Source organism: Rhipicephalus microplus, chromosome 5 (genome assembly GCF_043290135.1).
Source record: "Rhipicephalus microplus isolate Deutch F79 chromosome 5, USDA_Rmic, whole genome shotgun sequence".
In the NCBI taxonomy this organism is placed as follows: Eukaryota; Metazoa; Arthropoda; class Arachnida; order Ixodida; family Ixodidae; genus Rhipicephalus; species Rhipicephalus microplus.
In genome coordinates, this window is record NC_134704.1 from 5,800,121 (window position 1) to 5,825,127 (window position 25,007).

A 25,007-nucleotide genomic window follows, 5' to 3' on the forward strand; every position below is an offset into this window, starting at 1 on the left:
CTAACAATGATTCAGAGCGAGTAGTAGGCCCGGGATTCTCTTCTACGTCGCCTGAACATAGCAGTAATGAGGCCATAGAAAAACACTCAGCAACGGTCTCGCACAACACCCGTGGGCACGGGAACAGCAATAGGAATGGATCATCATTTTTTCTAGCATGCAATGAATACTTGTTACACACCTGCATGGTGAAAACAACACAAGTGAATGCGACGCCGTTGGCGCTGCTCCCGTGCCCACTGAAGCGCGCCGGGTGGGGCAGCTCGTATATGTGTGCCGGGGAAGATGATGTCGCTGAAGATTGGGCTGGGAACCGAAGGTCGAGTTCCATCCACGTGTCGGGGTCGATGAAAGTTGCGTTGACAGGTCTTCCTAGGAGCTGCACGCAGGCGTAGTGGCTGTTTCCAACCACGTTTTGCGGGAGTGCGTACGAGCAATCGGAGCACCACGATACCACGGGCAGCCATGACACGAGCAATGCAAGCAAAGCCTGCATGGTGAAAACAACACGGGTGAATGCGACGCCGTTGGCGCTGCTCCCGTGCCCACTGAAGCCTGCCGGGTGGGGCAGCTCGTATATGTGTGCCGGGGAAGATGATGTCGCTGAAGATTGGGCTGGGAACCGAAGGTCGAGTTCCATCCACGTGTCGGGGTCGATGAAAGTTGCGTTGACAGGTCTTCCTAGGAGCTGCACGCAGGCGTAGTGGCTGTTTCCAACCACGTTTTGCGGGAGTGCGTACGAGCAATCGGAGCACCACGATACCACGGGCAGCCATGACACGAGCAATGCAAGCAAAGCCTGCATGGTGAAAACAACACGGGTGAATGCGACGCCGTTGGCGCTGCTCCCGTGCCCGCAACAGATTTTCTCTCCGGTGGTGCACATCCATCTGTCAAAAGTTGCAGGAGGATTTCGAAGACAAGCTCATAAACCTTCAGCGCTTCGTGAACCGGCTTCTGGAGCAGAACGACTACATTATGGGGCAGATTGGCAACACCGATGAGACCCCCGTGTGGTTTGACATGCCTTCGTGGACCACGATCACGCAGCGCGGCATTAAGGATGTGAAGATGTTGTCCACTGGCAACGAGCACTCTCGCTTCACATGGTAGAAAGCTTCCACCCTTCGTCATTTTCAAATGAAAGACAATGCCGAAGGAAGTGTTTCCGCCCGGTGTTGTCGTTCACGTCAACAAAAAAGGGATACATGGACGAGGCCATGATGCTCGAATGGATACGAGTGGTGTGGAACCGTCGGCCAGGTGCACTGCTGGGTCTTCGCAGCACGCTTGTGTTGAATGCATTTCGTGGCCACTTAACCGACGCAGTGAAACGCGCATTCGGCGACGGGAAAACGGACCACGCCGTGACACCAGGTGGTATGACGTCTACCCTCCAGCCGCTCGACGTTGTGCTCAACAAGCCGTTCAAGGACCAAGTGCGGCTGAAATACCAAGAGTGGATGTCCCGCAACAAATACCAAGAGTGGATGTCCCCAAGACACCGACGGCCCGCCTACAGAGGCCTCCACTCGCGACTGTTTGTGGCTGGGTGCTTTCCGCCTAGCGCTCCTTACCAAATTCCATGGTGGAAAATTCTTTCAAGAAATGTTGCATCAGCAACTCGCTGGATGGCACTGAAGACGATGCACTGTGGGAGGCGGCCAGCGACAAACTCTCGTCTTCAGAAGACAATGATGCTTCGTCGGACAAATAGGAGCAGTTGCGATGGTGGTTGAGGGGAGCTCCGACGATCGGGGTGCGGTGCGCCCAATTCGCAAATAAATGTGGTTTGGCAGTTTTGGGTTGTTTTCCTTTTTTTTCTTTTTCGGTAACCTAAACTTGGGGGGTCGACCTATATTCCCACTCGACCTATAGTCCGGTTTATATGGTAGGCAACTATGAACGTGAAAATCGTGGACAATGCTAGTCGCCTGCGAATTATAGGGTGCCTGGGATCAGTCACCCCATTACCGAAGTACTTTGGCTTAGGTGAATGATGTTATTTTAAAGCGAGACATCGTTAAAGAGCTTGTTTCCCAGATATTATACCGTCAGCATCTGTGTGTGAGCGGAAAACTTGCCTTGTCGGCGAACAGAAATTAGGGGTAGATGCAATGAAGATGGTGTTTGTACTTCGGCCTTTCTTTACGGTAAAGTGTAGGTCTCCGCCGAGAAGGGAAGGCTTAGTGCTAGCGATTGGAGAGGCGATTGTGTGTATGTGTATGTGCACGCACTTTTGTATGGGGTCTAGTGCACGCGCGCCTCATGTGTGTGTCCTTCCGCGCGTGAGCGTGTGCGCATGTGTGTGTGAGAGCGTGCGCTCGTCTGCCTCTGTGGGCACAATTGTATGTGTTGCAGCGTGCGTGCGCTCGTCAGTTTGTGTGTGTTCTTTTGTGCGTGCAAATGTGTGTGCACTTTTTCGTGAGTCAGTGTGCACAAATATGTTTGTGAGCACGCTCGTCTGTCTGTGTGCATGTGTGCTCATTTGTGCGTGTTCTTGTGCGACTGCGTTTTTCCACGCGTGAAAAAAACCAGTCTTCTACATGTACCTCAAACACTAAGCATCGCCTGTATGCAAATTGATGCTGGTTGCGCTCAGCCATCACTATCCACAGAGTTTGCGTGCCAAACCGGACTGCTTCGCGTATGAGCACATTTGCAGGAAGCTTCACTTTCATAGCCTTCTCTTCATTGCCAAAAAATGTCTGAGAGTAAAGCAGGTAAGTTTGCGCATTGAAGGCCTCAGTACCTCAAAGTATCTCTGCTAACATCCACAATGCAGCTTAGCTATCTTTTGGATCGTTTCCCTCTTCTGGAAGCAGTCAACATAATAAATTTAAGTCACACGGGTGAGTTCACTCTCCTGTATATTTTTTTACTCATGTGCTGCACTGGGGGGCACCAACATTTTTTTGAAAACTGGCTAACAGATGTGTTCGCTTCAGTCACCAACGTCAAGACAGCAGCAGGGGCTAAAGAAAAAACAAAGAATACAGCACTAGCCACCATCAATTCTATTTGTTTATTTGAGGCGGTTGGAGCGAGGAAAAATAAGGTGTACAGCTAACCAGCGGTCTGCGGTTTCTATAACGCGACATCTTCAAGCACCGCAAACCACCCCGCATAGACAGCAAAGGAAAGGAGGGGTAGTAGGCGTGCGCCGCCATAGGTCGGACGAATAGGCCACGCCCCCTTTTGCAATTACACCTCCTCCGTCCGAATTAGACGGCCGAATGAACACCGCCACAAATTCCCGATCCAGGCGGTCGTGTTTCAACGCTTTTCAACAGCTCGCACTTCAACGGAAATTCCAAGATAATGTAGTCTGTTGCTCCATCGAACAACCTCCTTATATGTCTAAAAAGCTCTTCCCTTGCTTTTTCTTTAGGCTTTGCAAGGTATGCCTGATCCAACTTCCAATTACAGTGGAATCTCGATAATTCGAACTCGAAGAGACCCGAAAATTTGTTCGCAATAAAAGAAGTTCGAATGAATGAAACTTAATAAAATGGAGGGCTCCCCATGCAGTGGCGCATGTGCAGTGAGCTAACACACGAGGGGCAAGTTTCAGAAGACTTACATTTATTCAGAAATCACAGGACATCCGTAATTTATTCGAAGTGATCGGTGATGCGCGTCTGCACACAAATGCCTTGCAGAGAGTCAATCAATTTTGCACGCAGCTTGCAAAGCACTTCTACGTCGGCTTCAGTATTCTCCTGGCAAGAGAAGTTGCGCGCGTAAATGTCCAGCGCCGACACTCTCCAAAGACGACGACGACGACTGCGTACCGGAGCCTCTCCACTACGCAGCCGCAGCATGGCCAGCGCGTAATGGAGAAGGGTTACATGGCAGGGACGGGAAAGGGAGAAGCGTGACACCGGCACGTGAGAGACCTCCACTGAAGACGCAGACCTGTGCTCCCGTAAAAGGGCAAGGGCTGCAGAAGATAGTGCCTTTTTCCTGTCCTTCAACCACACATTTATTCAACCCCACAACAGCTTCCTTTTTTTACTCTCTCTCTCTTCGCGCGGCGTTGGAAGGAGAAAGGTCTTTACGTGGCAGGGACGGAAAAGGGAGAAGCACGACACGTGCATCGCAGATCGGCGTTTCAGAGAGAGCAAAGATTCCACCGTAGCCTTTTCTTTCCTTTTCCTTTCCTTCGCGCGCAGTGTTGAGGTGTCGGAGGTGCTGCCGCGGAATTGGGTGGGGTGCTGAGAGCATTTTCGGAGCGCGGTATGTTCGAATTAACCACCGCAAGCGCTTGCCCGTTAGAATTATTGGGCGTTTTGCCCATTAAAATACGCATAGCTTTGATGGGACTTCATCATGAGTTCAAATTAACCGGAAGTTAAAATTAAAGGTCCAGTAAACAAGCTCCGATTTTTTTTTTACACCCCCTATACAAGCTCGGCAATTTGTAGATTAGACCGCAGCGATAACGTTTTCCGAATATTGCAGCGCTGCACACCGCGCAGAGCGCCTGTTTCGAAAAACAATTCCCGCGCATCTTTCCTACGCCTGACCGACCGACCCCCTTGCACACGCAATGACGTCAACCCTGCGATCGGCGACGCGACATAGCACACAGCTCGCCGATTGGTCTAAATCAGGTGTAAAAAAACAGCAGTGAAGTCAACGTCAGTTCCTGTTCCCACCCACAGCTACGAAACTGTCCCTTGTTTCTTGGTACTGCTGTGAAAGAACCAGCCTCGCAGTTGCCGCCTGCATGTGTATACTCCTTGCTCAACTACAGTGCCTGTACGCACATACGAACGTACTTCGCCCTTGACGTGAGCAACACAGGTAAAAAGCATTGCTCTGTCGACGGCTGCAAATTGAGTGACTGAGCAGCGGAGAAGCATCGGCACCGGGCGCCTCACAATGGGGCCCTGTGCGCTGCATGGCTGAAGCGAATCGGCCATCCAGCGACGTACGTCGGGGACCTGATCGTTTGTGGTCCACACTTCGCGCCTGACGCTCACACGGTTGACCCACGGCTGGTGCGGCAAACGGTAAACAAACAACCACGCTTCGCAGCACGCGGAAGTGCGCTGCGACTGATCGAGTTCGCCGATGAAGTCAATTGCCGACGTGGTGGCACGTAGCCAAAGTGGGCGGAGTCACGACGATGGGCTACGCCTTCCCCTTCATGGAAGGGAGAAGGGCGCGAGCCCGCACGAAAATTTGAAACCATCTTAGATTGATGTTCTAACCCCTGTAACTTCCTTAATATAGAATGTATTTTCCAAATTCTTTCAGCACCATGTTCGCAAAGAAAAACTGCACATATATCTCTTTTTAAACATTTTTTGGACCTCAGGGTTGTATACTGACCCTTCAAGCGTCTTCGAATGAATGAGATTTGACTATACAATATTTTCATCATTTCTCTGTCTGACAGACGATTTGTAGTTAATGTCTCTCAGCACATCAGCTTGTTTAATAACTGACGGTTTCACAAAACGCAACATCATCTCTCTAACCAAGTTGCTATAAGCACTCCACGAAGCAAGTGCACTTGAGGGACCCCTCAGGTGCTGACATGCTTCAAAATTTTGTTGGCCTCTACATTGTGGAGAGACTGAAAACTCTAAGCTTATGCTTCCTTTTTGAGCTTTTTTCAAGGTAGTAGAAGATGTCAACTAGCACCTCATCCACATTCACTGGAAGGCATGCTGAGCCTTTCTGTGCAGCCAGATTGATCAAATGGCAATAACACCCCATAATGTTAATGTTCTGATGGTTTTCTTTTAGCACAGCTGCCCCTGCGTTTTTCAATCAAATCATGACTGGCGCATTATCACATGCCATACTGATGCAGTTCTTGAGCGGTATCTTTTTCTTCATTAGCGTATCCCCAACAAGCGCACCGATATTTCGTCCTATAGAGTCACCTTCGCGGGCAGGCATCGCGAGCAAGGCACTGCAAACAGTACTATCGCAGAATGTCACCATGATTGGATACAGTTTTGCATCGTTGCGGGCGTCATTGCTCCCATCAGTGGCGACAGAGAACGGAGTGTGCCGTGAATTACCTATAACTTCGTTGATAGCTGTGTAGGCCATTTCCTTCACAATTGCTATTGCAATAATAATGCAGTTTTTTACTGTGAAATAAGTGTTTTGGTTTGCTCTTCCTTCAGTCCCCTTTTTGTTTAATTTGCGTGTTTATTTTCCTGAATTTTCGTACCGACCTGCATATAACGAAATCCTCTCTGTAACGAATTTTCCCGGGAATTTATCAATTTCATTATATCCAGGTTTAACTGTAGTATCGAGATCCGCTTTGCTGAAGTACCCTCCAAGTTTATCGTTAGAGTGCACAAGTATTGCCGAGTCCTTGTGTTTCTTCATACTCATATGTAGTATAATATCCCGGCGACCAGCATACGAAATATTCATGTCACAGCAGCACCAATTACAAAATGCGTACCACTCACCTTTACGCGAGCTCTTCATAAATGAAAAGTCAGTCGAATAGCTGCAATTAAGCACTTGAAAGTACGTCTGAGACATCTTGTAAGCTTACGCTACAGCTCCGTAAAAAAAACATCTGCAACGTGCTTCACACAGCACAAAAGGTAACAAAGCAAGTCGAGCACATTTTCGCCATCCGCAAAGTCGATGTACTTTGGCTTTGACTCTAAACGAATACAAGCCAGTACAGTGTTGCCTGCATGGCCTCATGAAAAAATGCTAAATTTAGCTGATCGAGTTGACTGTTTGGTGCAGCGTTTGGTTTTTGAGTTTTTCGACAGGAAACATGAAAAATCGTAAATATACAGTTGCTGTTTTGATAGTCGTAAAAATGTGCCGAAAATAGAGCACTTTACGATAAAATCTTAAAACTTGGCAGGTATGCTAGTGAAATTTCAAAAAAAAAAAGGAAAAAAGGAACAACAAGCACCAAAGCGAGCACGATACCACCACCAAACAGCAAAAACATACAAGACGTCAAAAAAACAAAAGTGTCCTGGGCACCCCACTGCATCGACGGGAGTTGCAGAAAAGTGGCCAGACGAAAAACGTGTATTGCCCCAAAAACTGCCAGTGCCTAAACAAACATTCCTGTTGATTACATTTGGCTGCTTCTATGCACACTGTTGTTGGTTTCTTGCAGGGACGCTAAATCATTTCTGCTCAAGGCAGTGATTTTGTTGCAAAAATTTACCTACCCTTTTACCCAAGGCCTATACTTGACAAGTTACGGGCGCTATGACAGGATAAGGGAGGTTTCTGAAACCCACCTAGTACTTTTCTTATACTTTCCTCGTCCTTTCGTAAGTAGCCTTACCGCGATAAGTTAAGGTCAGTTCATGAATACCGCGGTAAGTCCCCCAGAAAAACTTGAAGCAGAGCTTTGCTGGTCCTTTGCAGACATAATAATGGGCAGTATGCTCAAGTGGCCAAAACATGTAAGGTAGTAACAGTGTCCATTTCTGCTCACCACTTTAGCTGTGCATGGTCCTGCTTGGTCTGGGAGCTGTTGTGGTATGCCCGGAGCTTGGAGACCAAGTCGGTCGCATCTTTGGCAGCATTCACAGCCAGCGTCTTTGGAATGACCAGCAGCGAGCGTGCATACTCCGCTATGGCCAGTTGTTCACGGGAGCTCTGTCAGAGGAGGAGGAGGAGAAGAGGGATCTGTTCCAACGCACAAATTACCAAGCTTATTTGGGCAACATTGTATTGTCGCAGTGGCAATTGTGCTCTATGAATTGTGACACATGTAAGTCCACAATCACCACCACTCGACTCACTCAGGTGTTACGTGAGAAACTGATAAGTACAACTTGAAGAGAGGAACTACTGAAAAGCCTGAAGATGCCAGATTCGCTAGAAAAAAGTTACAAAGGTCTCTCACGCCAACTGAATGGTGTCATGAACCACTCCTCGGGTTTTGGCAAGCACTGCCGCTAGGGAGATTGCAAGCAGACACCCTTTGCTCAAACACCATCACAGAGACTTGTTCTCACTTGCTTCGGATCTTCCAGTGCCCAATGTTTGGCGGGCAGCATGTTATTATTGGCCCATAGCAAACGTAAGTCAAGAGATAAGTTTGGATCAGATGTGCTTCTTGCCACGAGTTGCTGCCACGTGCCCGCGCACCGCTTCGTAGTCTTACCATTACGATCGTAGTCTTACCATTACGATCAGCGACGCCAAATGGGGCAGCACTACGAGCCACAGTGCAACACTAATTCCGATAAAAGACCACTTCTCACTTGCCTCATGAAAATCACCAGAACTGGCTGCTTCGTCAGCATTCGTTCCTGACCGTGTTATCCGCAAAAAAAAAAAAAAAAAAAATGTTTGCTCACAGCTGCACGAACTCGGCCAGGAGGAAAGACAAGTCAACATAAGGCGCATAGCGAAACGAGCGAGTGCCTCCCCTGGGTCATGCGTGACGCCCCTACGTGATTGCTGATGACTCATGCACAAATGCAACATTGTCAAGCTTGTACAAAGCCAGGACATCCTTACCAATGAAGTGGCAAAGTTTTCCAAATATATGGAGAGTGCAGCTTCCACGGCCCCCCCTCCAGGAACCACAGTCTTTGACTCGAGCACTCGGCGCACCACACACAAGGCATCGTGGATAGATCGCTCCACTTCATCCACGAAGAAGTCGTTGGCACCACGTATTATGATGGAACTAGCTGTCTGCACCTTAGGCCTGAGGACATCATGAAAAGACGCTGGGGTGAGAACACATGGGTACTCAGCTGAGTTATCACTGGTGGCAAAAATGCCAAGAATGCAATAGGACAGAGGAAATTACTGTTGACCTTTAACACATACCTACATACAATTGAACCTCCCACAATTAGTATCCATGGATATTTCAAAAAGTGCAATGCTACTGGCAAAGTGACAAGCTTTTGAACGAGGAAAAAAAAAAGCTCTCTTACGGAGGCAGACTGGTCTTTGGGACCAAAAAGTGACAAGAAAACTCATTTTGTAAAATTGACATATTTGGTTGCTGCAAGTATTTTTCTATCTTTCAGCAAATTTTCACACACCAGGAAGTGATAATTTTTTTAATGTCATTCTAACTGTCCACATTTTTGGTGCTGTTAACATGCAGAACCTGCGAAAAGAATGGGGACCGACTTCGAGGCTTCTTTATAATTGGCTGGCACCTGTGTTAGAAGCTCTGCTACGAATTTATGAGCACCTTTATGAGGATTGCAAAACCTGCGCACCATGATTGTTGTTTTTTAAAGATGCTGTGTGTTTTAGGTTTTTCTCATTTTTCTCAAAAAAGTAAATTTACGACTGTTCAATTTTGAGGCCTCAATATTTCTGCAGCTAGGGCAGGTACAACAATAACTCTTTTTGCAATGAAAACATGTATATGTGTTGAATGCAATTATGGGAGCATAATTTAGAGCACAAGCCTTTTTAATTATTTGCTCATTAAAACTAACACAATTACAACTGCCTTTGAAAATGGTTAGTGCTGTAAAATAACAAAGAAAAACCTAAAAACAAAAACTTGCATACTTTCAATCTATAGTCATTCGTCCATGTTGGCATATCTTAAATATCACTTAATTAGGCACTTTTTTTCTATGGTGGCCTTAAACAATAGGAGGTGAACTTGAGTTACTTGAGAAACAAAATTAATTATAGGAAAACTAATTAAATATTTAAAATCAGCAGAAAAAACTGCATAATCCAGTGCAGTTTGATCAAGATCACTGAAGAAATAAACAAAAAATGTTTAAGATCAGTCTGCCCCCTTAAACTAGAACCTGAGTTATGAGTCATGGTTAATTAAAATACTGCCCTACCACAGGCTCATGCAATCATGACCCTTCACAACATGTTCCAATCCTGCCGGTGGCAAGTTAACCTCTCGTCCACTTTCTCTTGTTTTACTATTTTTATTTTAAGAACATTGCTGAAAAGTATTTTGCATGTAAAATGGTGAAAGCTCTTTTTGTTAAATGTGCCAAGGGTATCCTAAACCAAAATTGCCATTCTTTTGTTTAAAATTCAAATGTATGACGACTACAATTTTAGATTTTTTTTTCTTAAAGAAAAGCTTTTGTAAAATACAATGTTGGCAGCTTTTGCTTCAGAAAGGGTGCATGTTATTCACAAAGAAGTCACAAAAGTTTGCAGTCGATAGCTTCAGTGCTTACGAAGAAAATGTTCCTTTTCTGGCAAAAAGTGGTGTTAAGAGTAAACGGCAACTAAAGATTGAGTTGCTGTAATGCAGCTACTAGATCAGTGACGTTTGGGGCCATTTTTAAAGGCTTTCCAGTGCACATAAAAACATGCCACTTCGTGAAAGGAGTTGTCACTAATGATAGAATATCGTGCAATGAAAATTGAAAAATCGCCTTCTCAGTCTATTTTACTCTCCGTCCCCCCTCATAAGAGGGCCGATGAGCGAGTGCACATATCATTTAACTGACACCCAAAAGCACAAATGCATGCAATGAAACTCACTTCTTGATCAAAATCAGCTCGTCATCGCACACCTTCTCTTGGACCACTTCTTCGGCATCTCCCAGCATACTGGCATCAAAGGACTCCTCCCCTTCCATGTTGGCCAAGCTGACCAGCAGCTGAGCTGGAAAAAAAAAAATGCAGGCACCGAGTTTCACAGCAATGGAGTGATGCCCTACTGAAACCGATTGAGGATGATGCAAATGTAGAGCTGCATTCACGTCTGCATATAGCGTGAGCAGGCGGCTTCGCTCTGAGGGCAACACATTGCGATGGTGTGCCCAGGATCATGGGAAGCCTGACAGACCTGCTTTGCATGAGTGACAACGTTGAGAGATGTGCTTCTTTAACCGAAGGTGCACCCTCCCTCGGCCTCTGAACAGTATTCTGATAATTTATTAGCTGTAATAGCACAATTTCGATTCCCCAGCCCGCATTACCTCTAAGTCAGCCAACCTAAAGTCTGTCAACAAAACATGGCGACACAGCTAGGCCTCCTGAGCCACCGAGGTTTGAATGATCACATCATTACGAGCGCGGTGCTGAAAGGATTTCATATGCACCCATCTACCAGTAGTAGAAGCAGGGATGATTCGGGTGATATGCAAAATTACAAAACAGGCCTTCACTGAATACACATGGTGAGAATACATGCAGGCGGTCAAATGCACCGCTTCCGCAATGCACTCCGCGTGTCACGCAGTGCTTGAATTGCTGCCACTTATTCGCACGGGGGCTGCTAGGCTGATTTTAAAGGGGCCCTCTAACACTGTTGAAGCACCTGTTTTTTATTTGTGGTTTGCATAAACCGATAGCTAGAGGTAATTTTAGCATTGGTCCAAGCGTGGACATCATACGATTTAGTATTTTGATCATGCAATAAAGTCACATCTACTGCTGACCGCGGCACCACGTAGTGACACTCGTCACAACTTTTCGGAAAGAAATGACGTCGGAAGCTTGTCGCCATTTGATTGTATAAGTGTTTGTCGCCATAGAAGCGATCATGGTGTAGGATCAAAACTTCGGTTACTGAGCTATTTCATTTTTATTCTCTGTGCTTTTTCATCGAACTTTCGAACAGACGCGGCCACAACAACTACAAAAAAAAAAAGGTCACTGCGACTTGTGGGAGTGTTGACACCCCCTGTAAAGTTGCTTGGCACACGTGTCTCGCCCAAAAGCTACATTTCGAGTTACAATTACCGGGCGGTAGGTGGCGTTGTGTTCGCGTTGGTCACCCCTATCATCATCATGGTGTAGCGCCGGCGGTGACCCCTGGCGAAAAGCAAGCCTTGGTGGCAGGCGAATGTTGAGAGAGTCTCTTCTGGGCGTGGTCGTTGCCGCGAACGATTGTCTCTCATGGTAGGTCTGCCGTGGACGGCACCGCGACCGCCTGCGGTTGGCCCACGTGGTGAGTGAAGCGTTGGCGACGCCGCCTATTGTGTGCTCTTGTGTTATGTTGTTTGAGTGTATGGCAATTTTGTGTAATGACGACTTAGCGTGTTGATAACGATTTAGTATCGATTCAACGGTTGATATCGTGATTCTAAAATTAGTTAAATAGACGTATGTTATTGTTTGGTTTGTACCGACCACGTCTGCTGTTTCCATTCACTCCAAGAGCATGGCGCTCGCCTCTTCGACACCCCACACTGGCTGCCCTACACGGAGCTCTTGGAGCATCAAACGACAGTTTTCGTGGTTCGGTACAAGCTTTTGTTGAGCCGGGGTAGAGTAAGCCTCGGGGGACTTCTTTACTAGCGTCGGCGGTGTGCTTTGTTTAGAGTGAGGAGATAGGTTTTGTGACGTGTTTGAACTTGTCGACAGGTTGAGTTTTTTTTTTCTGCTCGCAAGTTTTTTATTAGTTTTCAAAACCTTTGTTGAATTAGGACGAGAGCCATGCGGTCTGCATCCTGGGGTGAGCAAGGCTTAGAGCACGTGGTTTGTAGGCTAGGCCAGAAGCAAGTAAATACGGAAGCCTCATGGGTGGTCCGATTTTCTGTAAATAGCTTCTTCTTTGGGCTCAGGGAACCAGGTGACATTGCTGTCTTGTGTTGCAGCTCGACGCCAGGGCGTCGTGACATTGTCCGGGGTGGTGGACGCCGATCGCTCGGTAAGCTGCTGTGCGCGGCGAGCGATAGGGCCACCTCACTGAGTGGATGTCTCCTCGCGGCTGCCTTTTCTGCGCCTAGGCTGGGTGCTGGGTGTATGCCGGTTGTTGCCGAGCAATTCATTAGGCCTAAGGCACTGTGCAGCCACCTGTCGCACGTGGTCCAACTAGGTGGATCGTGACGTCGAGGTGTACCACCCTGCTTCCCTCACTTTTTTTTATCTTGCAATGCACAAATTAGCAAAAGTTACCTTTGTTTTATTTATTTTGATAGGCATCTCGGCCACTGCCGATGTATCAGCTAGCAGTGCTGACCATCGTACCACGTAGGCGAAAAACACGAAGCTCCCTTCCCTAGGCCCTGCTTTATTGTTTTCGTCGAGTGTTTCGGAATTTATGCAGCGGGAGTGTTGTAATCCGTGGCTGGCTGTCTTCTGCACATCGTCAGCGCTGCTGGCCAGGAAAGCGGTCGGGAGGTCGGGCGATGGAGATGCCTGGGACCTGCACAAGTGCCTGCAGTCCGGCGCCCTCGTGAGTGGTGGTCGCAACCGGAAGACGTGTTGGCGCTAGCGGCGGTTCGTCGCACCGCCGGCAACGTTGCTGTTGTGGGACCGGTACTGAGGTGAAGTCGAGCCAGACAGTGCAGCTGTGTCAACCGGCGGCGGTGTCGTGGTGCAAAGACATTATAAACATGTGATGTCATTTTTTATTTGAGCTTCTGTAGCTGATTTCTTTGTTTTCCGGAATATGGTTTGAATTAGAGTTGGGAGAGGTGGGAGTGCTGACACCCCCTGTAAAGTTGTTTGTGCTGCGTGGCGCACGTGTCTCGCCCAAGAGCCGCATTTCGAGTTACAACTACCAGGCGGTAGGTGGCATTGTGTTCGCGTTGGTCACCCCTCTCATCATCATATGTAGCGCTGGCGGTGACCCCTGGTGGAAAGCAAGCCTTGGTGGCAGGCGAGAGTTGAGCGAGTCTCTTCTTCGCGTGGCGGTTGCCGCGAACGGTTGTCTCTAGCATGGGTCCTCAGCGCGTGGTACCGCGGCCTGCACGCTGGGGGGCCCACGTGGTAAGTCACGCGTTGGCGAAGCCGCCTTGGGTGTATGTTATTGTGTGTTTGTCGTGTTATTGTGTTTGTCATGTTTAGGAGCTTTGGGGAAATTATGTATAAGGATGTCTTAGCGGGTTGATCATGATTGATGTATCATTCGGCGGACGATATTGTCCTTGTACATTAGTTAAATAAATGCGTTTTGTTCTTTGGTTTGTATTGACCATGTCAACTGTGTCCATTCACTTCAAGAGCGTGGCATGGCGCTCGCTTGCCAAATCGATACCCCACAGACTACAAAGCATGACAGAGACGCTACGCTGGCTGCCATTTCACCACTGAATTTTTGGCTTGCATGGGTGGGATATTCATACGAAAGACCCCTCTCTCTTTCTTATCTCTTCTTGCTTTTGAGAGTTTGCGAGCCGATTCTTTGGGCGCGCGAGTTGCTGAAGGGATGCGGTGCACCATTGTTGTTCCTGGGACGGCTCACTGAACAATGCACAAAGGGTCAACAGTCTTGGCTGTCCTGGTAGTCCCACAAGTTTCTCTCTCAAAATAAGAGGAGGGAGTTACTCAGAATGTTTAAAAAAACAGCAGCAAATGCCTCGCTTGGACACAGTAGCTCCCACTCAGGTTCTGGCAAGCCAGGCCTCAGGCGCAAGGTCAACAATACTTTGAAAAAAAAAAAAAAAAACAATGGGGTGGCAACTTCCCTTCCGTAGGCGCTTCCAACTTATTTCATTGGGGCAGCTTTTCGATGTCATGGGCGTGTGTAATGTGGTCATTTTTTTCTTGTACTATTTTGAATTTTCTAAGTCCAACAAATTCTGACTGCGTGTCGTTACCATGGCCGTTCTTGCTGCATTAGTCTGTACTTTAGTCTACACAACCCACGAATTATTCGTTAGGGGCTTGAATAGTGTTAGAGGGCCCCTTTACCCGCTCTGCAATGTTTAGAAGTACGTATACAACATGCGTTACAAGCATTTGAACTGCATCTTTACGTCTTGAGTTTTAGGGGAAGACTTTCGCAGTGCAGCACTGTTCACTGCACAGGCATACAATGAAGAGTAAGCTTTTCGCGGGGATTTGCGCATGCATTAAGCGTGTCACAAATGATAGCAGACAACGTTGTCCTGCTATCATGCAATTTTTTTTTTTACTTCTTCATTTCTTCGTTTTGCTGCATACAGATTGGTTCTGAGAAAATGACAGTAACACGTCGTTGCCAAATGAATCACATTTGAAACGAAAACCTTTTCAATATGTTCACTCTACAATATGAACAAGAAAACCTTTAATGAATGTACAAGTATGAAGGAATGGTATTTTTTTCCAAAACTACTGCTACAGCCAGAAGATCCTAAATTAATGGCCCCCACAAGCCTAGCTGTGCACGTGAAAACTAACTATATTTTTACTCAGTACACATGGGGGTAGGAATTTTCAAGCTTAAAACTAAAAAAGAAAGAAGATACAGCAAATCGCTCGTGATCAGCACTGTGCGAGTCTTATCGAGATTATCCATGCCAATTGGAAAATTTTAAGCTCCGTGAAGCCTGGTAAAGTTGTAGACAAAGTTGGCAGGCAGTTACTACAATCTATTTAAAAAAAAACAATGTTTTAAAGCCACAAAAATAGCTACAGTAACCAGGCTTTAGAGCACAGTGAACGCTTTAGATGCAAGCCTTTCCATTGCGATCCTGGTGCTTGTCATATTCTACCACTGTGCCCTGAAGCCCAGACGAGTGCTGGTGTAGGCGGCATTGAGACACCTCCAATCCACCGAGGGTAAAGTGCAGTTGGATATTGAACTTCATGCTCTACTACAAGCTATAACATTGCTGTAGTATCTTATTACTGATTTCCATCTTTCATACAAACTTAATAATTTAGAACAGGCAAAGGTCAACGCTACAATTACAATTCCTAATACCTTAAGGTTACGTCACCCTGCTAGTGTCTACGACAGCCAGCAGAGACGCATTGTCATTTTAGGATCACGAGAATTGTAGGGTTTCACATGGAAATTATTAAGTACAGGCTGAAAATTGCACTGGAATATTCAGAAATCAGCATGTCCGATGTTTATTGAAGCAGTAAAAATTACAACTGGCCGGCTCCATTTTCTTTTGACAACCTCTTCAAGAAGCTGAGAGAGGCCTCGTTAGATAGTGCGTAGTAGCCAATCCCAACTAAAAAAAAAAGTCCCGCCTATGCACTTGAATATGTTCTCGAAAAATGGGTTCACCAGCTAACGTCAGTCTGGAGTCCATTGCACACGCTTGTGGGCATTAGATATTGAGGAGTAAATGCCATAGACTCCTCAAGTAGTGCTTGACTAGCGTCATGGCCAAGTATTTGAGCACTTTGAATATTGTAGCAAGTCTTCGAAGTTTTCAAGTATTCAAAATGACCAAATGAATGCACATTTGCCAAAAGTAGCCACCAGGAAAAAGGCTTCACTCCAGCTCGAGTCCACTGTGGCACATGTATATAGAAAAGTGGCATACTTCACTGCTTGTGCTGAATCCTGCTACTATTCAAATTTGCTTCCATATGAACAAAATGAAAAGCAACCTGCTGGTACGTCGGTGCAAAATGCCAATACCTCCAGTGGCTTTTGCAATGCGTCGAAGATCCTGCTTCTTGCAGCGGCGTACGGCCATGGCTCCGGCCTCCACGAAGTACTTGAGGCACAAGTCATCAATACCTCCTGTAACCAAGATAACGTTGGCACCAGCACCCAAGATCTTGGAGATACGCTCTTTGGTGATGTCCATTTCTCTGCAGAGATTGCAAGAGACGGCTCAGACTGCGTACTTGGTGCGCTGCTGCATGCCCGTGCGTTCTCACAACTGCAAAACTAGCACCCACCTCTGACGAATGGCCTCCAGCTTCTCGGGGTCAGTGACCAGCACTTGGACACCCATGTGCATCTTAGCCTTCTGCAGGCTCAAGTCCAGGCAGGCTATCTTTGCACCAAGAACCTTCTTGGTCATGGCTGCAGCAAATAGGACACCCATCAAAAATGCTTGTTTCTACAAACACTAGGAATGGAACAAAGTCAGTGTCCATACTAGTAATTATGCCTTCAGTAGCATTAGAATTAAGACAACTGGTGGTGTGAGGGTTGGAGCACCAACTCTTATTCCAAATACAGCAAAATACAAGCATTAGGGACCCTAAAACAGCTTCTTGACATTTTGTCAGCATTTAGGTTACAGCATCACCAATTAATTTACACCATAAATTAGCGTATTCATTGATAGAGATCTCTGCTGGGGCCCCCATGTGGCTTATTTAAAGAAGAAGCTGGCAGACATTGCTGACATATCCAAGTATCTTGGAGAAAAAACCTGTGGGACCTCAGTACATGCAATGATACAATTGTACAAGACGCTTTTTCTCAGCTATTTGCGATACAGCTTGCCTGTGCTGACCAATACTTGCAGAAGCAGCATTCACACTCTCGAAAGCATCCAGGCTATGGCTCTGCGAGTTTGTCTGGAGCTACTACGATGTTTGTCACCAGCTGAGACAATTGCGATTGCAAATGACCACCCGCTCAAGACGCATATCGTAATGGAAGCGCTCAGAGCACACGTGAGGCATCTTACTCGCACCCCTGCCCATCATCTAGCCTCACTTCCAGAAGACCAACCTCCTGCCTCATTTTTTATTTATTCACAATACATTACAGGCTCCTTATCGAAGCAATGTGTTAAAGGGGCAATACATGGTAAAATATGACGTGATAAATATAGAAAAAGATTAAATCAAAATGATACAATCTGGAAAGTGCACTGTGATGTAAACGGTTGCCAGAAAAGCAAGAGTAACACACCAGTAGAAAAACTAAACAAAGGAAGAGCGTTCACGAAACACAAACTTAACATGAACAGTCAGTGGTTGAAAAATGAAGAAAGTTTTGGCACAATTTACAATACTACAATGTGACATAATATAACGGTAAACAATTTAAAACATAAGAAAACACATATAGAGAGAATAAATGAGAAGTAACTATGTAAGCATGAAATGTTTGAGTGGGCAGTAGTGAAAGGCTTTGCGATTTGTGATCGAAGCGATATCGGCAGGGAGATCGTTCCAAAGCTGAATGGCATGTGGCAGCGCAGAACAATTAAACACCCTTGTATTGCCGAAGATGCATTCGAAACTGCCCTGATTATGGAGCCACCTAGACATGCGCAGTGGGGTTTTCAAAGGGAGGGAATGTGGCCTGGTGTTTTGAACATATCTATGAGGCAGGCATGAAAGGGAAACACACCGGCGAACCTGAAGAGGGTGCAGTGAAAGCTTTATTTTACTACTGAATTTTTGTTCGTAATTTCTGGTAATAAAACAAGCAGCACGGTTTTGAACAAGCTCTAAGTTAGTAATTAGGTAGTCCTGATAACGGGACCAAATAGATTACGTGAATTCTAACTGCGGGCGAATGAAGGTAAGGTACGCGAACTTGCGAATGTTAAGTGGCGATTTACGGAGGTTACGACGAGTGTATCTTGACGTTTGTGATGCTTTAGCACAGAGAGCGGTAATGTGGGGGCGCCATGACAGATTGTGAGTCAAGTTTATTCCTAGATACCGTAATTACTCGAATCTAACGCGCACCTTTTTTCCGGTTAAGCGAGTTCATAAATCGCATGCACGTTAGAATCGAGTACGGAAAAAAAATGAATACGGTCATTCTATTGCCATCGACATTTCCAAAATGGCCGCCCCTACGAGCGTCGGCCATTTCTGTCTATGTGTTTCCCATGTGCGGCACTTCGTACGTGTGCTGAGGAGTTCGTCATCTTGTAGTGCATTAGCATCGACGGCACGAAAGGGCCAACTCCAAAAACAAGAGTGCACCATGATGCCGCTTTTCAAAAGAAAAGTCATCGCGTGTGCAGAAACGGACGGAAATCGGGCCGCATCGTGGTCGTCCGGAGTTCCCGGAACGTGCTGGCGGGACTGGCGGAAACAAAAGCAGAAGATTGTCGACAGCAAAGCTTCACGCAAAGGCTTCAGTGGACCACAGCAGGGTCGATTTCCCCAAATTAAAGAGCTGCTCAGCGAGTATGTGCTTGAGCAGCGAGTATGTGCTTGAGCAGCGAGCGGCACAGCGGCCCGTGACTACAGAACTCCTCCAAGTGCGGGCTATGCAATTAGCCTTAGAAAAAGGTCTAATGCGGAGCCAGTTCAAAGCGAGCAGGTGCTGGCTAACTAACTTTATGAAGAGAAAAGGCTTTTCCCTCCGAAGGGGAATTGGCATATGCGATAAGTTTTGCGGAGGAGTACGATGAAATGCTTCACAGTTTTCAGAGGTTCGTCCTAAACTTGCGGCACAACAATGGCTACCTGCTTGGGCAAATTGGGAATGCCGATCAGACGCCTCTTTACTTCGACGTGCCTGGCACCACAACCGTCGAGAAGAAGGGGGCGAAGCAAGTTCGCGTGCTGACATCGGTCCACGGTAAAACTACAGTGACGGCAATGCTCTGTTACACGTCAGATGGGCACAAGTTTCGCCCGTACCTCATATTTAAATGGAAAACGCTCCCGAAAGGAGTCGTTTTTTCGAGTGGTGTGATCGTGCGGGCCAGCGAGAAAAATGGGTGCGCGTTGCAATCGATGTCTTACGTTTTTTTTTTTTTCCGTCGTGGAAATCGGGTGCGCGTTACAATCGAGGGCGCGGTAGAATCGAGTAAATACGGTACTTGAATGACTGAACACGAGATATGACAGAGTTGTTAATGACATAGGGAAAAAATCAGAGTTCGATTGTTTGCGGGTGAAAGAAATGAGTTTACACTTTCCAGAGTTCAACACCATGAGCCATTTTCGACACCACATATTTATAAGGTTAATGTCAATTTGCAGGATGTGGTGATCATAGGGAGATGTTATTTTTCTATAAATGATACAGTCATATGCAAATAATCTAATACTTGAGGAAATATTATTCGGCGGGTCATTAATGTAAATAAGGAAGAGTAAAAGGCCTAGAACGCTACCTTGAGGGACTCCAGAAGTTACATCAGCTAGGGGAGAAACACAGTTATTAATTACGGTGAATTGTTGGCGACATGATACGAAATTTCTAATCCAAGATAAGCTAGCAGAGCCCAGTCTGACATTTTGCCAGACATGACGATAGTTATAGCGCGAGAACAGAACGATGACAAAGAGAAAAGAAGAACACGAAGGACTCTTTGCCGTCGTTCTGTTCTCGCGCTATAACTATCGTCATGTCATACCAATTAGCCCAAGCTGCCACACTTTTACCAGACAGTCTTGTCATATCGTACACGCATACCCACATACAACTCCAACCAGAATTGCAACTCCCCTATGGTGTATGACTCATCCACAGGTTCAACTCACGGTTTCAGGCACACGGTCAAAAGCCCGGCTCTCATCTCCAGCACTAAAGCAGCTTTCTCTTCTCTTGTTGTACAAGAAGTACCGTGAGCATAACCATCTATATGATAATGATGTATGGCGTTTATTGGCGCAAGGGCAACCATCATATACTGACGCTTCAACTACAGTGAATGGGTCTACAGGGTCGGCGGCCTTTCATGCAACAGCGACAACGACGAAGACTCGGCTATCCCACCAGACGTCATCGACAGCTGCAAAACTTGCTGCTCTAAGTAGCGCAGTCAAAGTCATTCAACATCAACAAGCCGAAAAATGAAGGCTGTTCACAAACTCCAAGGCCGCACTACAGCGTTTGTTTGGTATTTGCCTTATGCTGGGAAACTTATGAACAACTTGAGCCGGAAATTAGAGAGCTGTTCCACCACCTCTTTGACCAAAGACATGAAATCACATTTCAGTGACTTCCAAGTCACTGCGGCATATTGGGCGACGAACATGCTGATGCAGCTGCTCGATAAACACACAAAGACAGTGAAGAATCTATTCCATTCTCAAGGACTGATGTGCTGCGATGAAAATTTAAAAATTGCTAATGAAAAAGTAAAATCCGTGTGGAACACTGAGTGCTTACAGCACACGCGACTGCATAGGCTGGACCCGTCTCTTCGACATCGGCCTCCATTCGGACTCTCTCGACTTGAGACAACGGTGCTTTGCCAACTATGGCTTCGTGTTGCTTTCACCAAAGTCTTTTCCTTTCATATCGGCATCGAAGACAGTGCTGCTTGCGATCATTGCGGCAGCAATGAAACGATAGAGCATGTTCCCAGGCACTGCCCTCACTATAGCGTGCAAACACAGCCGCTAGCTGCTGCATTAGCTCGCCTTGACGGCCAACCCTTGTCAGAACAAACGGTGCTCAGTTAAGGCCTTATTGAACTTCTTGCGTGTTAGTGGCCTATTGAATAGGCTGTAGCACCCCAACTCACTTTTTTCTTTTTCGTGCGTCTATTTTGCTCCTCGCTTTCTCATTTTCTTCCCCTTACCCTTAATTCAAGGTAGCAAACCGCATGCCCCAGTGTCTGGTTAACCTCCCTGCCCTTCCCTAACTTTATTTTATTCTCTCTCTCTTTCTCTAGAGGCAATTACTATATGTTGCCCTCTTCCTCTCCTCCTTGTCAAACGAAAGCAGCAAACTCACTAGATTAAGTTGCACTATCTCCTGGAGGCCTCCACAATAAACTTTGTTGCCACACAAAGTGCACTACGGTGTGCTTGAGGTCTGCTCCGACAGGCACGAAACACTCCACTGCCCATGTTTGGTGCATGGTTGTGTGCCTGTATGAGGGGCAGAGAGCCAGTGCAGCTGTACTAAATTGTACAGGATTCTTGCTGTATTTAAACACAGAAGCCAGATGTTGCTATCGAGTGATTTCACAGCATCTTGAATTGTTCCTTGCAGACACTGAACCTGAAGTAGTTACACAAAAGTAGAGCCAGCTCCTGTTCCTTGGTAAGGATTGGCATGTAATCTGGTTCAGCCTCGAAAATGTCAGAAGAAAGAATGAAAGTAGGATGACCAGACGGCACAGTACATTTTCTGGATATTTTATATTATTGCTTAGTGAATACTGCAATTTTGTAACACTTTCAAGCTAGCCATTTTTTGAATATTATTTGATACAAGGTGTGTCACCTTTCAACTTATCTTCATGCAGAATTGGTGTAGTTAAATTCTAAGTTCACGCTTTCCTCATTATCTACATCGCCAGATGTCATCTGGCTGAACCTAGTTTGATTGATTGATTTGTGGGGTTTAACGTCCCAAAACCACCATATGATTATGAGAGACGCCGTAGTGGAGGGCTCCGGAAATTTTGACCACCTGGGGTTCTTTAACGTGCACCCAAATCTGAGCACACGGGCCTACGACATTCCCGCCTCCATCGGAAATGCAGCCGCCGCAGCCGGGATTTGAACCCGCGACCTGCGAGTCAGCAGCCGAGTACCTTAGCCACTAGACCACCGCGGCGGGGCAGCTGAACCTAGTTTCTAGTTATAATTCAGCCGTAATATTTGAAGTTCAATGGCCAATAACTTTATAGATAAAATGTCAACGCAACAATTTTTGCAAAAAAAAAAATGCCATTTTTTGAGTAGTATCTTTCCCAAAGCCCCACAGTTCTCAGTAATCCTGTAACTCTACTTGTAATGGGCCGATTCCAAGGTTAGGTTAGGTTAGGTTAGGTCCGCAGGCGCTAGTAGACGACGCGGTGATTTTCCATTATTTTAGGCATATTTACAGATCGCGCTGCCGCAGAACACGGCCGGATGGGAAGAAAAAAACGTGCGTGAGCTTACATCGTTCAACTTTACTTGCACAAGGCTACTTTTGCTGTCAGGATTTGAATAAAAATTGAAGGCGATGCGGAAATTACCGTAACTTTCGTCGAATTGGTACAGAACTGATGCAGCACAACTGCCTGGAGAACAGACGCACACCCACTCGACAAGTAGCGTCTCACAAGCGTCTCTCATTGTTTGGTTTTCCGTCGGTTGCTCTTTCATTCTTAGTACATACAGGACGCTGGAAATTGTCGTCTGATGAATGGAGTTTCTCACAGACGGCTCTGCCATCATGGATTCGAGTGTTGTCGTTCGCACGTTCAACTGGCCTGTAGCAGGGCATGAAACTCAAGCGGTGTTTGACGTAACTTCCCTTCCACTGTCACGGTGCCAATACACCTCTGCCGAAGATGCCATTACTTTCGGCAAGTCTGCCAGGAAGCAGAAGCACACGAAACAGCCGAAAGCCAGAAATACAGTATAGACTCGACTAAGGGCCACTCCCCCCAACTTGGCACTCCAACAAATAGCAGCATCGTCGCATCTTGCGTACAGCGGATTTCACAGGAGCCACCAGATGGCAATAGCTGTCCTCTAATATCCCCATAATTTCCAGTGTCATGGACGGCACTGAAGGCGATTTGGTTCATGAACATGCGAATGACTCGAGCAACGGCAACAAGCCAAGCGTGAACAGCGGTACCATTCAATACATCTAACGAGAATGTTTGCAGCTAGATGCCAGATATCCCATTGTTAGGCATATAGAATAGTCTCTCGATTAAAATTCATCTATCAATTGTACCATGATCACTTCAAAATTCCACCCAATCGCTACATAACCAACCCGTCCGTGCGCTTTGACCTATTCATCATAATAAAACAGTTAGACAACCATTCAGTCATCTGAACGTTCATCAGTACGCATTATTCTCTCATGCTCTTTCATTGTGGAACAAGTTACCTCAGGAGGTCGTTAATGCGGACACGACACAATCGTTCACCCATCTCGTCAATGACCTAACACTTGATTTTTAATAAGCAATATATTATGTTCCTAATTAGTGCAGAGATTTTTTGTATTTCGGTATGAATGCCATTATAGCTATGTATTATTTATATTTTCCCAGATGTTGAAAATTTCCTTATTTTTGCACCTAGTATTGTATTTTCTTATATTTTTATATTCTGTTTTGTCACTGACATTTGTTACCCACTCCTGCTTGGGCCCGAACAGGGCCTGCAGTATTTGTAAAATAAATAAATAAATATGGAATAATTAAATTTGTTTTTCCATATGTTGATCCAAAACTGAACAAAAATATCACATTTTCATGGGAGGCCCTCACCATATCGAAATTGCAGAAAAAAAGTGCGGCCTTTACAGAAGTGTACACGGTACCCTAAACCATCGGCCATCCACGACGGCACCAGACTGTGAGGGCAGACAGAATGCCCCAGCTCCTTGATGATGCAGGCAAGCCATCTGGTCGCAGCAGAACTGCATGCTCACCACCTCATGACATTAAAAAAAAATCCAAATTGGCTACTCCACCTCCGGTGTGAAAACATCACCACACTGTGAGCTTCTAATGGTGAAATAAAACTGTCGATACACTGTTTCCATGTCGAATCATCAGTTATGGAAAGTTGTGGGAGTGCTGACACCCCCTGTAAAGTTGTTTGCGCCGTGTGGCCCACGTGTCTCACCCAAAAGCTGCATTTTGAGTTACAACTACAGGGCAGTAGGTGGCGTTGATTACTGCTGTCATCATCATCATGGTTGTGACAGTGGTAGCGCCGGTGGTGACCCCTGGCGGAATGCAAGCCTTGGTGGAGGGCGAGAGTTGAGCGAGTCTCTTCTGCGCGTGGCAGATGCCGCGAATGGTTGTCTCTAGCGTGGGTCCTTGGTGCGTGGCACCGCAGGCCTGCACGCCGGGGGGCCCACGTGGTAAGTCAGGCGTTGGTGACGCCGCCTTGGGTGTGTTATTGTGTGTTTGTAGTGTTATTGTGTAACGATGTCCTAGCGTGTTAATTAAAATTAATGTACTGATTCGGCAGACGATATCGTCGTGATAAATTAGCTAAATAAGTATGTATGTTGTTTGGTATTATACCGACCGCGTCTGCTGTGTCCGTTCACTCCAAGAGCATGGCGTGGCGCTTGTTTGCCATATTGAGACCCCACAATGTAAATCTGGATTGAGATGGTTTGGAAGGGGGGACTAACCTAAATGCCAAATGAATGCACCGACGCACCTTTTTCTTGCATCAAAATTAAAGAAAAAAGTATGTGGCAACCACATATTTAAAATTCTGATACAAAAGAAAACAACAGTAAAATGATCTTTGGGCAGTAACACTGCACGAGAAGTTACATGGTTAATTAAAGAACAGTGCTCAGACACAGGAGATGATAAAAACAACCTAGCGAAGAATTGATTCCTCAAATGCGAGCATATACTGCTATTTTTCAACCACAGAACAAGCCCAGTGATGGTAATGAGTTACTTTTAGGAACATACATTGGAGCAGCCGTAAGTGTTTTCGGGGCAGAAAAAAATGCTAAGTTTGAGCAGCTATTGCTGTTTTAGGAAGAGATACTAAATTAAAAGGGTGGCTGGTTGTCAGAAATGTGC

General features: G+C 46.2%; 1 protein-coding gene across 1 annotated transcript in view; it reads right to left on the reverse strand.

The window, feature by feature from the left end:
- CCT1 (chaperonin containing TCP1 subunit 1) overlaps nucleotides 1-25,007 on the reverse strand; it is an 81,187-nt gene that overhangs the window by 26,100 nt on the left and 30,080 nt on the right. Inside the window, exons 7-11 of the mRNA XM_037426316.2 lie at nucleotides 16,507-16,633; nucleotides 16,241-16,416; nucleotides 10,465-10,588; nucleotides 8,488-8,680; nucleotides 7,454-7,617 (exon numbers count right to left, since the gene is read on the reverse strand). Of these exons, the coding sequence (XP_037282213.1) occupies nucleotides 7,454-7,617; nucleotides 8,488-8,680; nucleotides 10,465-10,588; nucleotides 16,241-16,416; nucleotides 16,507-16,633 (784 nt within the window). The remainder of the gene's footprint in view (nucleotides 1-7,453; nucleotides 7,618-8,487; nucleotides 8,681-10,464; nucleotides 10,589-16,240; nucleotides 16,417-16,506; nucleotides 16,634-25,007) is intronic.